We start from the raw sequence: 15,133 nt of genomic DNA, 5'->3' as shown, positions 1-15,133 counted from the left end.
TTTTTTTTTTTTAATATCAGAACAACTTTTAAGAAATCATTTGGATTATAATGACAAATCTGGATATTATTCTGTAGAATCACTGTGATGCTGCTTTGACCAATATACATTTAAGTCAGAGATTAGACTCTAAATGGGTTCAGTGATTCAGGTTAAATGATGATTATGTTAAAATTTAACCAACACCTGTTCACCTTTTCGCTTTGCTCATCTGGCTGTTATAACTCAGATACAGCAGCCAAACAAAATCTAAAGTTAAACATTTAAAGGTCAACTGCCCAACTAAATCAAACACCGATATCCATAATGGTAACTAAAATTGTGATTTTTCTCCTTCAGTGATTCTGCTTGTTAACATCAGGTGTCTTCAATAATGCTCAATCATCACTCAATCAATCACTAAATTATCTCATTAACTTTAACACTCTTGAGTCTGGAGCCAAATAAACTCCCAGGAGAGTTCATTTAAAACTGGAGTTTTTGCTGTGTGAGTTCATGGGTGGAATAAATATATGGCAGGACTTTTACTTTCTGACCCCTGGACTTTCCACCTCTGCAATTCACTCACTTATTTTCATTCACTCTGTCAAGGGGACTATATTAGTGAACTAATGTAGGGAATAGTGAATGAGGGTATAGGGTGTGATTGTGAAAACAGCCTCTGAGTGTCGATTTTGAGCACTGTTAATTTACAGTATATTCCTGTAGGCTATTTTTGTTTTCTATGGTAAATTACTTTTTAATGGAAAAAGGTATGATATTGTCAGAAATTGGCCTTTTTTTCATATGAATAGATAATGAAAGGAGAAGGTACAGCAGAACTGAGCAGGGAGATGATCACTAAGACCTTTCCAGACATTAACCAGCTGGTTGGACGATCAATCTATGTTTCAGCCAGTCTTTTAACAGAAAGTGGTAAGACTCAACAGATACTGTACATCTGTATGTTTACATGCCTGTGTGTGAATGTGTATGAGAGGCTAATCCTTTGTGTGTGTGTGTGTGTGTGTGTGTGTGTGTGTGTGTGTGTGTGTGTGTGTGTGTTTCAGGCAGTGAAATGGTGGAAGCAGAAAGGAGAGGCATTCAGATTGTGACGTCACCGTACACCATCCACTTCAAAAAAACACCACAATTCTTCAAACCTGGGATGCCCTTCAGTGTCTCGGTATGAAACAGTAGCTGATTTTACACATTAAAGGGGGGGTGAAATGCTATTTCATGCATACTGAGTTTTTTACACTGTTAAAGAGTTGGATTCCCATGCTAAACATGGACAAAGTTTCAAAAAATTAAGTTGTACGTTTGATGGAGTATTTCTGTACCAAAAATACTCCTTCCGGTTTGTCACAAGTTTCGGAACGTGTTTTTCGAGTATGGTCCTGTGTGACGTCAGATGGGGCAGTAGTTTTCTGCCGCAAACGCGGTGGTGGTTCAAGAGAATCCGTGTATCTTTCGTTCAGTCGTTTTTTATTTAATATTAAGAGTAGAAAAATGAGAAAACAGCTTGAGTATTAGATTTCTAATATAATAATAGTCCGCTGCAGCAGTTGCACGGAGCTTACAAAACGCATGTATTGCAACTATAGGCTACATTTAATTTTCTCATCAAACATCTAGACTAACGAATGGCTCGGTACAACAGAAGAGCTTAGAAAGGGCTTTTTCTCTGTGTAGACCAGCAGTTGGATTTAACATTTAACATTTAGCATTTGCTATAACCTATAGCCTATTTTCCGGACTGTATATAGGCTAAGTCACGTTTTATCATGAAACACGCTGTGATTTATTCCAAAGTGACTCAGGCATATATAATGCAACGTTATAACGTTAAATAATCTAAATGTTGACTTTCAAAAGTAGGCGCGCCAAGAAGGCTATTCTCTGTATTTTCGTTCATTTTTGGTGAGCGCCAGAAAGATCTAAAGAGACCGAGACGCGCTAAAGCAGCTCATCATGTTGTTTTATTTATTTTTCAATGACATGATATTTTGTAGTCATTTTGAATGTACACAAATAAAAATATACATTTTACTGTTTCGAATGATGTCATATTATCTGTATGACTATAAATAACAGCAGTGGAACAAATCCAAGAGATGGCGCTCGCGCATCGCGCTCTCACACAACATAGTATCAGTTCTGGCGTTGCTTCATATCGCAGACTGCTCATTATCAAAATGAAACACAGTCAACCAAACATATAAAAAGTTATTCTGCCTAATTTAATTGATCTGTTGTACAATATAAAGGGCAAGATGTGCCACACACAGTCCTACTTGTTATTCCAAACATTTACCTTGCTGTGAAGACGCTGATTTAGCCTATATGCCTATGTGTATTTTGGGACTCGACTGAAGTATGACGCCTTCTTTATATTAATAGTTACCATCCACATGTTACATTACAAATATGAAAACTTTTGACTGAATGAGAGATGCGCGACCGTTTCGATTTAAATAAATTTGTTTAGGCTTGGCGTTTAAAATTGGCTAAATGTTGTTTGTAATAAAGGGCACAGTATAGGCTATTTTTATAGTCTATGTAGCCTATATTATTTTATTATACATGGCTACTTATTTTTCATTCTTGTTGTTTTCTGCATTCATTTGTCATACAGTAAGGGAAAGTAAAATAGGCAACACATAGCCTACATGTTAACAGTGTTCATCATGTAAATGTTGTATTTTATTTACAGGTCTTTTACACTATTGCTGAATAGGCTAATATTAAAATGTTTTTTTTTATTTTTATGACGCGTTTCTCTCTCAACATGATCCGGTGTGACTTGCACTCATAAGCATGCGACTTATTTTCTGGCAAATACGGTCAGTTAAAAAATGTTGCTGTAGCCTATTATTACAAAATGCATAGAGTGGAGACCATTTGGGCAAAAAAAAATAATAATAATAATTTTTTTTTGGAAGTTTAGTTGCCAGAGAAAATAACACACCGTTTTGTTTAACATCAATTGATACTCAATATTAATTAAATAAATAAATATAATGTCAGAGAATGCACAAAGCGCATCCTTTTGAGATGTAAATTATAATACATTTTAACACATCATATATGTAACACATGCCTACATCATAAAACTCAGAAGATTTTGTATTTTAATATATTATATTATAATACAAATAAAAAGGCGTCATACTTCAGTCGAGTCCCAAAATACACGTAGGCATATAGGCTAAATCAGCGTCTTCACAGCAAGGTAAATGTTTGGAATAACAAGTAGGACTGTGTGTGGCACAGCTTGCCCTTTATATTGTACAACAGACCAATTAAATTAGGCAGAATAACTTTTTATATGTTTGGTTGACTGTGTTTCATTTTGATAATGAGCAGTCTGCGATATGAAGCAACACCAGAACTGATATTATGTTGTGTGAGAGCGCGATGCGCGAGCGCCATCTCTTGGATTTGTTCCACTGCTGTTATTTATAGTCATACAGATAATATGACATCATTCGAAACAGTAAAATGTATATTTTTATTTGTGTACATTCAAAATGACTACAAAATATCCTGTCATTGAAAAATAAATAAAACAACATGATGAGCTGCTTTAGCGCGTCTCGGTCTCTTTAGATCTTTCTGGCGCTCACCAAAAATGAACGAAAATACAGAGAATAGCCTTCTTGGCGCGCCTACTTTTGAAAGTCAACATTTAGATTATTTAACGTTATAACGTTGCATTATATATGCCTGAGTCACTTTGGAATAAATCACAGCGTGTTTCATGATAAAACGTGACTTAGCCTATATACAGTCCGGAAAATAGGCTATAGGTTATAGCAAATTCAGACCAACTGCTGGTCTACACAGAGAAAAAGCCCTTTCTAAGCTCTTCTGTTGTACCGAGCCATTCGTTAGTCTAGATGTTTGATGAGAAAATTAAATGTAGCCTATAGTTGCAATACAGGCGTTTTGTAAGCTCCGTGCAACTGCTGCAGCGGACTATTATTACTAGAATATTAGAAATCTAATACTCAAGCTGTTTTCTCATTTTTCTACTCTTAATATTAAATAAAAAACGACTGAACAAAAGATACACGGATTCTCTTGAACCACCACCGCGTTTGCGGCAGAAAACTACTGCAGTGCAGCCAAAATGCTCTGTTCGACTTATCTGAGATCCTTTACTCTTCCCTGTGGATGACCAGTGACCTACTTTCTGTAAGATCTGAATTTTTGAACTTGAATTTTTGAACTTGAATTTTAGAAAACTGAATTTGAAATTCCGAATTTCTTCATCTTGAAAACTTGAATCTGTATTTTTTTTAACTGAATATTTGCAGTATACGAATTCAGAACAAAAAAACTAGCTGTTTGAAAATACATGTCTATAAAATTCAGCCATAAAAACATTTCAATTTGTTAAATTTCAAATGTTCAATATTCGTTTAAAAAAAATCTAATTCAGAACTATTTAAACTACCACCTAAAATTCAATTTTGTTAGATTACACTTGCAAATAATTCAAATTTACACAATTCAAATTCAAATCGTTTTGTCATATTATGAGCTCCATATTGCTATCCCTTTATATCTTCCCGATATACTCTTGCTCAGGCCATCCTTAAAAATATTTTGGTTTGCCGTAACAGCCAAAAAAGAAAGAAAAAAGGCGTCGGTATATATTTTTTTCAAGATTCAATGTAAAAAAAAAGTACAAATTTGGTCAAGGTGATTACGTAGGTATGAATTTAAACAAATTTGCATATCGGGACTTCACTGACAGTTTTCCAGAACTTCGTGCCAAGTTAAATAGGTGTCGAGATAAAAAAAAGAGAGTTTTTTAATAAAAAAATAAAATAAAATTTAAAAATATATATATATATATATAAAATAACATTTAGAAAACCTGTAAACTGAACACCAAATAATAATAACTAGCCTATTGAGCGATGGTGACGTGTTCATAACATGTAGCCTAAGGGTGGCGCTGCCAATAACGCACCTAAGCTGTCTCAAAGAACTGGGAAAAGTAATGATTATAGCAAGGAGGCATTTCATTTGTTTATTAATAAACAAGTGTTTTTTTGTGTCACAGTTGGCTGCAAAGATGAATTTGACGATGCTGACTTGCGATCTTCGCAGTAGTGAACTCGCCAGAGAGAAATGCACATTTCATACGGATTATATAGGCAGAGAGCAGTCTGTTTTCTTTTGTTTTGAATTGTTTTGTTTAAAAGTAGCCTACTCATTCCAAGCTTTTTATAGATATATTTCTCAGGTCTGTAAGGCAAGTAGCTTATACTGAGTTTCGGTTTATTTAAGAGAGCTCCAGTTCACGCCGGCGCCTCCGTGTCCTGATTATATTGCCTGCTATATTTATTTGGAAATTGGTTGTTGAAACATTGATTTAAATTAAGATACAATTAATACAAAATGAAATTCACTTTAAAGAAAGGCTTTCTACAAAAACAAACTTAATGAAGTGGTCAAAATCATGTCTGCCCACTCCATTTGTCTACCGATATTTTCGGGATCATCTTATCTTATTCATGCTTTTCACTTTTCATATAATCAACATAGATGAAATGTAAAAAATATATGTTATTTTATTAAAACATGAATATGAAACTAAATTGTTTTTTAATGAATAGTTGTAGCCTCTGTACAATCAGAGGTGTATTGTCCAGGGGTCAGAAAGTAGAAGTCTGTTCATATGGCAAATATGTTTATTCCACCCATGAACTCAATCAGATTTCACTAATTAGTTATATCTCTTTCTGAATTAGCAAATGCAGGTGATTGGAACAAAATACTGAGGAGGACTTTTACTTTATGAATGTTACACTTCTGCATACAATGTTGTTGGCTATTGCCACAACATTTAGTTTCATATTCACGTTTTAATAAAAACATTTTTTTTTAAATATGTTATTTAAACATGCCTATTAGCCTACAGAGAAATTTAATGTCGGAGCATCTTTCCGGTGAGCATGTGGGGGGAGAGATACGATTTTTGATCAATAATCGAATATTATTTTGCTTGATATACCAACCCTTAATATTTGGTGTTGTAAATCAAATCAAATCAAATCAAGTATATTTGTATAGCGCTTTTCACAATACAGATTGTATCAAAGCAGCTTCACAGTATTAAAATAAAATAATACAACAAAGTTTGTTTCTAGTGCAATTTATTGATTGATAGAATAAAATTAAATATCCCCAAAATATCCCCAACTGAGCAAGCCAAAGGCAACAGTGGCAAGGAACCGAAAAAACTCCATCAAGCGGCCTAATGGTGTCCTAAAACTCCATCAGGTGACCTAATGGAGAAAAAAAAAACCTTGGGAGAACCCAGGCTCAGTCGGGGGCCAGTTCTCCTCTGGCATTTATGAACTAGAGGCCGGATTGTAGTTTGAAACTGTGAGATTAACAATATTATATGAATGCCTGGCTGAAAAGATGCGTCTTTAATCTAGTTTTAAACTGGGAGAGTGAGTCCGAGCAACGAACAGTATCAGGAAGGCTATTCCAGAGTTTTGGAGCCAAATGTGAAAATGCTCTCCCTCCTTTGGTGGATCTGGATATCCTAGGTATGACCAAAAGCCTTGAATTTATTGATCTTAAAGAGCGCGATGGATTATAGGGTGATAGAAGATCCGTTAAATAGACTGGAGCTAAGCCGTTTAGGGCTTTATAAGTCAGTAGCAATACCTTGTAATTAATACGGAACTTTATAGGTAACCAATGTAGTGATGATAAAATCGGTGTTATATGATCATATTTTCTTGATCTAGTAAGAACTCTAGCGGCTGCATTTTGGACTAACTGTAGCTTGTTTATTGAGGATGCAGGACAACCGGCTAATAAAGCATTACAGTAATCTAGTCTCGAGGTCATGAATGCATGAACTAACTTTTCTGCATCAGAAACTGATAGCATATTACGTAGCTTAGCAATGTTTCTAAGGTGGAAAAAGGCTGTTTTTGTAACATACGAAATATGATTTTCAAAAGACAGGTTACAATCGAGTATAACACCCAGGTCTTTTACTGTAGAGGATAAAGTAACAGGACATCCTACGATGTCAAAGTTGTATTGTGAGAGGTTCTGTGGGCGGTTTTTTGAACCGATAAGTATTACCTCTGTCTTGTCTGGATTTAATAATAGAAAATTACGCGTCATCCAATCTTTTATATCTTTAACACACTCTGTCAATTTGGATAATTTAGCGTTTTCATCCGGCCGTGATGAAATATATATTTGAGTGTCATCAGCATAACAATGGAAACTAATTCCATGTTTCCTTATAATATTTCCAAGTGGCAGCATATATATTGAGAATAATAGAGGGCCCAACACAGATCCCTGCGGCACTCCATAGTTTACTGGAATTATGATCGATTTTTCTCCATTTAAATAGACAAAATGGTAGCGGTCTGATAAGTATGATCTAAACCAGCTTAATGCTTGTCCTTGAACACCAGTATAATTTTGTAGTCGATCTAAGAGTATTGTATGATCTATAGTATCGAACGCAGCACTTAGATCAAGTAAAACTAGTATTGAGAAACAGCCTTGGTCAGAAGCTAAGAGTAAATCATTTGTGATTTTAACGAGCGCAGTTTCAGTGCTATGATGCGGCCTGAATCCAGACTGAAACTTTTCATAGATATCATTTTCTTGCAAGAAAGAGCCCAGTTGAGCGGACACAACTTTTTCTAGTATTTTAGACATAAAAGGTAGATTTGAAATGGGTCTATAATTTGCTAGATTATGCGGGTCTAATTGTGGTTTCTTAATGAGAGGTTTTATCACTGCCAGTTTAAATGTTCTTGGAACATGACCCAAAGATAAAGACGAGTTAATAATATTGAGGAGAGGCTCTTCTACTACAGGTAACACTTCTTTCAGTAGTTTAGTTGGTATAGGATCTAATAAACATGTTGTTGTTTTAGATGAAGTGATAAGTTTATTTAACTCTTTTTGTTCTATAGTTGTAAAGCACTGTAATTGTTCTTGCGGGGGGAAAATTGAGGCTGAATTATAAGGTGCGATTGAGGATTGAACGTTTACAATTGTGGTTCTGATGTTTTCTATTTTCTCAGTGAAGAAGTTCATGAAATCATTACTACTAAACTGTAACGGGATATTTTGTTCGGGTGACGTCTGTTTATTTGTTAGTCTAGCCACGGTGTTAAATAAAAACCTAGGATTGTTTTGGTTGTTTTCTATTAGTTTGCGGAGATGCTCAGCCCTGGCCGCTTTTATGGCCTTTTTATAACGTGACATACTGTCTTTCCACGCGATTCTAAAGACCTCTAAATTAGTTTGTTTCCATTTACGCTCTAAATTACGGGTTTCTCTCTTTAGAACATGCGTAGTATTATTGTACCATGGTGCTTTAATTTTCTCTGTGACCTTTTTTAATCTAACGGGTGCAACAACATCCAATGTTCTAGAGAGAATGGTGCTCATAGTGCTAGTTAGTTCTTCTAGTTCATCTGTTTGTTTGGGTTCAGGCAGCAGCTGAGACAGATCAGACAAGCAACTCGAGAAATTATCTATGGTGGATGGAAGGATTGTTCTGCCTGGTCGAAAACGCGGCGCCGCATGACATATTACAGCAGTACGTAATATGCAAGTTACCAAGTAATGGTCAGTGACATCATCACTTTGTGGAATGATATCTATATCGGTTGGATCGGTTCCATATGATATAATTAAATCGAGTGTGTGATTAAGACGATGAGTTGGTCCGGTGACGTTTTGTTTGACCCCAAAGGAATTTAATAAATCTATAAACGCAGCCCCTAACGCATCATTTGGATTATCTACGTGTATGTTAAAATCTCCAACAATTAATGCTTTATCTACATTGACCAATAGATCTGAGAGAAAATCTGCAAACTCTTTTAGGAAATCAGCGTAAGGCCCAGGCGGTCTATATACGGTAGCCAAGGCTAGAGATAATATGGATTTTTTTCTAACATCTAAGAGCGTAACATTTAGTACAAGTATTTCAAACGAAATAAACTTATAACCCGTTTTCTGAGTAACATTGAGAATATCTCTATAGACCGCTGCAACACCGCCGCCACGACCAATCAGACGGGGTTCGTGCTTATAGGAGTATCCTGATGGAGTAGACTCATTTAGACCGAAATAATCATTAGGTTTAAGCCAAGTTTCAGTAAGGCAAAGGACATCGAAGCTATTATCCGTGACTATTTCATTTACAATAACTGCCTTAGGTGTGAGTGATCTAATGTTTAGAAGACCTAGCTTTAGAAATTGTTTTTGTTTACTAATAGCAACATTTTCTGGTTTAATAACAATTAGATTTTTTCTAGATCCTGCAGTAGATTTATTATTTGATCTCACTAAACGAGGAATAGACACAGTTTCTATGCAATGTTCTACACTATTTATATCAGTTAATTTGGTGCAGCAGAGACTATGATTTTAACTTTTGGTTACTAGTCAAAAGGTATTTAACATTTTGGAGATGTTATCTGACAGAAGATCCGATCCGAATCTGCTTGGGTGTAAGCCATCGGCACGGTAAAGCCTAGGACACTCCCAAAACAGATTCCAATTATTTACAAAGAGCAGTTTCTGCTCAATGCACCATGACATTAACCATTCATTTAGCGCGAATAATCTACTAAACTTTTCATGACCTAGTCGGTACGTGGGAAGCGGTCCTGACACAATGATCGTTATATCAGGCGATGTGCTGCGTACCGTATCGATCAGATTCCTGAAGTCTTTCTTCAGAACCTCTGTCTGTCGCAGCCTGATGTCGTTCACTCCCGCGTGCAGGACCACAGTTCCGACGCGCTCGTCATCGTTCAGAATCTCGGGTACGTGAGCAGCAATTTCAGAAACACGAGCACCAGGAAAGCAGTGACTATGCACCTTACTTTTATTTAACGTAGCTTGTACGTGTCGAACGATGGAATCACCGATGATCACAGCATCGCGTTCTGTTTCGCGAAGAGGGGAGAAGCGGTTTTGTGTGGGAGGGTCGGAGAGAGTTTTCTTGGTCTAGACCTGACTCGCGTCTTCCGCTGCGGAAATATCCAGGCTTCGTGGTGGCATGTTGGAGCCGGCGTAAACGAGACCATGGCTGATCGCGGCCTCGACGCTCGTGACCGATGCTGAGTAACGCACAGAGTAGACGAGGTCGGAGTCAGCGGGTTAGTAACGTTGATCACTGATTTGTGTGCATCGGCGCGTGATGTTTCAAGAGCTAACCGCCGGTCTCTCAGCTCGGCTTTTCTCACTAAAAGGTCGTGGATCTGTTTCTCAACAGCTTCCAGCTCAGACTGCAACGCGTGTAGCTCAAATGTGTCCTCACCTGCACCAAAAGGTAGACTACTTACATCTGATATATTCGCCATTTTAACAGATGGACAGTAAGTTAAGTTAGCAACGACGCTACCAGTGATGCTATCAATATTAATACTAATTTATGACTGAAGTCTTGGATATAATCCGTCTTTTTAGTGGTACAGGTGTAGAGTAGACGCACGATAGGCGAAAAAAATGTTTGTTTGTAAGTGAGTGTGGAGAAGACGCGTTCAGCCGTGATCCACAGGAGTAACCTATAAGAGTATCCGACGTTGGATCACTAATAGGCTTGAGATGCGTCTGCTCAACAGTCCGCGTTGTAACTATGAGGTGAGGAAAAATAGAAAATGTTCGTTGTAAGTGAGTTTAAAGAGAAATCAAGAATTATAAATCAATCGATGGAGCTCCAAAGACAACAACGCGTTCAGACGCGACGCATGCGCATTCGAAACAGGAAGTCGAAGATAGGTAAATGCCTGTTTGAGGTCTCTGTGGAAGTTTTAAAGCAGTATTTTAGTGCCGCTTTCAGAGCGCTCAAGTACGTAACATTGTTTCTTCCTCATAAATGCGAACACGAAAAATAAAACAAAATGAGTAGGCTATATTATGTTTTGTGGAGAGTCGACCCTTCTTCATCCGGTGGGTATATTACTTTTGGTTTGCGCAAAATTCATAGAATTACTAAAACATATTTTACCACCTAAAAGTTTACGTTTTTTTGTGTCACGTCCAGATCGTACCGCAAGTGTATATTTCCCTCATATTAAATATAAAACGCATGTGTTTATGCGTTTTCCTTTATCAAGGGAGTATGGATATAGACGTTTCAATATATTAGTTTTGACTGCAAATGTCACGTCCATAACGCTGGAACTGCCAATATAGCTAGGCTATATGTGGCTTAATAGGCTACTTCAGTGATAAAGATCAAATGCTGTACACACCTTATTAATAAACCATACTATCCTACAGAAAATCAGATGAGCCCAGAATATGAACGCAACGCATTTATAGCGAAACGTTAAGCGTTTTCCTCCCATTATAGAAACACTTTATTACAAAGCAAATAAAGGTGTCTCTTAACGTGAGGATGACAGGATTTCTATGAGGATGACATTGCGGTGCACAGCAAATCCTTTAAATGGTAGCCTATTCAATGCAAAACAAAAATGAAAAATATAAGTAGCCAATAAAATAAACAAATTATTGTGACATTAATTATCCCACAAACAATATTTATTTTAAAGTCTAAATGAATTTATTTAAAGAAAAACGCCAGCGTTGGGCGTTTATCTGTATAGGCTAAGTGTTTCAGCCGCCCTTTACAAACTGGCTAAAGAAAATGCAACAGAATTTGTTAAACATGAAAAGGACTTATCCGTCTGGCATGGCCGCTCGCTCTAACGTTAACCTAGATAAATGTTCACTATTATTAAGCGCATATCCGAGTGTTTGTGCGGAGTGTGGAGCACGCACTGCATGACATGATGGAGGCGCCGGTGCCATCACTCGCATTTTCCTATCAACAGTGGAAACAACTTAAAATACTCCATCATTTCTGGTCAAACAGAAAAGAATAATACATCAGTCGCAACTACTTTTATCTGTGTAAACTCACAACAACAAGAAAACGTTGTGCTTTTGTAAAATAAAAGAAAACAAACAGGGCGCGCTTTCATGATCTCTGTGAATTGGAGCGCGTCTCAAACATTAACTGAAAAAGTCTCACAGACATGAGAAATATAGCTATCTATATAAAGCTTATAAAAAATGTCCACCAACGAAAAAAATCCAATCGAAAGCAAATACGTACGGTACCATCTGATTATGTAATCCTGTCCATATGAAAGGCGCATCTAGGCTACATTACAGCGGAGATGAATGGAGATATGTTTGCAGGCAGCCTACACTGATTTAGAAAAGACTAGTTTATTAATAAACAATTAAAATGCTTCATTATTGTTTTTCAGACACATTTATTATCATTAGCCTACTTTTACCGGTGCTACTGGGTGCTTTGCTGCAAGTTTTATGCATGCGCTTGAGCGCGGAATAAGCATATATGCACCCAGGATAGAATATAAACATGCGATTAGTCCTAATTGCTTAAATAAATGACTACTAGTCTAGAAAAATCTTTAGTCTATGGCAACTCTAATCAATAGCCCACATTTAATATTTGGCATTATTTAATTAGTAATTTTATCCAGCTCTTTACATTATATTAGTTGAGTTAGCATAATTAGTTAATGAACTAATAAAATAATAAAATAAAGTTTAAATTAAGAAACTAACCATATTTCTATATAGCATTGCTTATTCCACCACACAAAGGACTGTTTATAAGGTGACAATCCATTATACATGTGAAGATTGGCTGTATCTTGAAGATTTTTGTATTGTATTGTATGTTCTGTTATAAAGACAAGATTGACATTTCGTTAATTAAACAAAATAAGAACACAATGTTGTAAAAAATAATCAACTTGCTTAGCTGTGTTTTGACTACTTTTTGTTTAATTATATCTCTAGGTAATGAAGATATAGCCTATTAACAAAAATAAATCTTATATATAATATATTATATAAAAAAAAAACGTATAGGCCTATAAAATATAAAAATATAAAATATAAAGGCATATTTTGTACATGACGACACATGTCCTTATAAGGCCAAGAAAACATGTCGTTTTAACAACATAACATCTCTTTATTACGAGAAAATATGTCGTTTTAACGACAAAAGATCTCATTATTACGAAAAAAAAAAAAGTAACGTTAGGCCTATGTGGCAGCAATGAGTCACCGTATGGGTAAACTCTTAATTTGAAAAATAATAAATGCATTTCCTGCCAATCAGATTTAGCACCACCCACAGGGGGAAATCGGAATATCAAGTGTTTTTTTCTGATTTCCCTGCAAGAACAGGAAAACCAAAAATCAAGTCATAATTTAGTTTTTTTGTTTTTCTAAAAACGAAAAAACGGAAAAAGAAGCTGTTTTCTCGTTTTTTCGTTTTCATATGTGAAAGCAAAAAAAAAAAATTAACGAATGATACCCGGACCTTTTATAAATATAATAAAACTAAAGACTTTTTGGAGATATGAAGGATGCAATACTACTCTATAGGTACTCAAGATAAATATGAGATTGACTAAAACTGAGTGTTTCACCCCCCCTTTAAACTCTATAAATTAGTATAAAATTAGCAGATTGGCTATTCTAGTAAGACACACCATATCTGCTGTTCACACAAGCAATTGCTTTTATGATACCATTAGGATACTGTTAAGATAACATTCCCACATCAGCACCAAAATATTGAACAAATGGCAGATTTTGAAACACTCATGACAGATCTCACTATTCGAACCTTTTAGCAGTTGGCATTTTTCATCTGTCATTTGCATATATTTGAGCAGTTCTCAAATTAATGACACACTCAATGCCATTGCTTGTAACGCTAAGTTGCCGGCACTGTTACAACATCTCATCCCAGAAATCTGTCACTGATTTACAATTTGAATCTGAAAGGTTGTGGAAACTAAGAATTTCATTAATTTTTGCTCTGGGTTCTATAAAAGGTTTACGTAACAAATCCTGACCAGACTCCTGCGGAAAATGTGGTAGTGGAGGTCAATCCTGGAGGGGTCAAAGGTCAAACAAGAGCCAATGGCATTGGGAAGGTTACCGTCAACACTCCAGGAGGATCTTCTACACTGCAGATCACTGTAAGACCTGCAAACTCAACTAATGTTCAGTCAGTTTCACTGGTGAACTAGTGGAGAATTAACATATGTGACCCTGGACAAAAAAAACAGTCACATGGGTAAATTTTTCAAAATTGAGATTTATAAATCAACTGAAAGCTGAATAAATAAATAATGGTTTGTTAGGGCAATATTTGGTTGAGATACAACTATTTGAAATCTGGAATCTGAGGGTGCAAAAAAATCTAGCCTAAACATTGAGAAAATCGCCTTTTAAGTTGTCCATTTATGTTTGCGATTGTGCTGCATTTACTCACAAAAATAAATATTTTATATATTTATGGTAAGAAATTTACAAAATATCGTCATGGAACATGATCTTTACTTAATATTCAAATGATTTTTGGCATAAAAGAAAAATCAATAATTTTGACTCATACAATCAGAGGTGTATAGTCCAGGGGTCAGAAAGTAGAAGTCTGTTCATATATGGCAGATATGTTTATTCCACCCATGAACTCAATCAGATTTCACTAATTAGTTATATCTCTTTCTGAATTAGCAAATGCAGGCGATTGGAACAAAATACTGAGGAGGACTTTTACTTTATGAACGTTACACTTCTGCATACAATGTATATTGTTGGCTATTGCCACAAATATACCCGTACTACTTGTGACTGGTTTTGTCATCCAGGGTCACACATGTTAACGTATGTTGAACAATCAATGGAGCATATACTACTCAGCAAACAAATGTATTCTTTCCAGGCAAAGACCAAAGATCGACAATTAAGCAACGAACAGCAGGCAGTGAAGACGATGACGGCTCTCGCTTACATTCCCAAAGACGGCTCCACAAACTACTTCCACGTCGGCATTGATTCTGCAGAGCTTCAGATCGGTGATCAAATGACAGTCAATCTCAACACAGGACAAAGTCCAGGAGTCAAAGATCAAGATTACACATACATGGTAAAGATTATGGTTATTTCTAAATAAAGCTCCACCACAAATGTATTAATTTTATTTTGTCAATATTTGATTAACTTCCACAGCTTGTGTTTGAAATCATATGAATATCATAAATACTGTTAACTCATCTTC

General features: G+C 36.0%; 1 protein-coding gene across 1 annotated transcript in view; it reads left to right on the top strand.

Moving 5' to 3' along the window:
• The window catches only part of LOC311077828 (complement C3-like), a 107,294-nt gene that overhangs the window by 33,934 nt on the left and 58,227 nt on the right, over positions 1–15,133 (top strand). Inside the window, exons 9-12 of the mRNA XM_084106459.1 lie at positions 795–915; positions 1,050–1,165; positions 13,902–14,048; positions 14,798–15,001. Coding sequence (XP_083962585.1) covers positions 795–915; positions 1,050–1,165; positions 13,902–14,048; positions 14,798–15,001 — 588 coding nt within the window. The remainder of the gene's footprint in view (positions 1–794; positions 916–1,049; positions 1,166–13,901; positions 14,049–14,797; positions 15,002–15,133) is intronic.

The sequence above is a fragment of the Abramis brama genome (genome assembly GCF_963993115.1).
Source record: "Abramis brama genome assembly, chromosome: 2".
Classification (NCBI taxonomy): domain Eukaryota; kingdom Metazoa; phylum Chordata; class Actinopteri; order Cypriniformes; family Leuciscidae; genus Abramis; species Abramis brama.
This window is presented reverse-complemented; position numbering and strand designations above follow the sequence as displayed.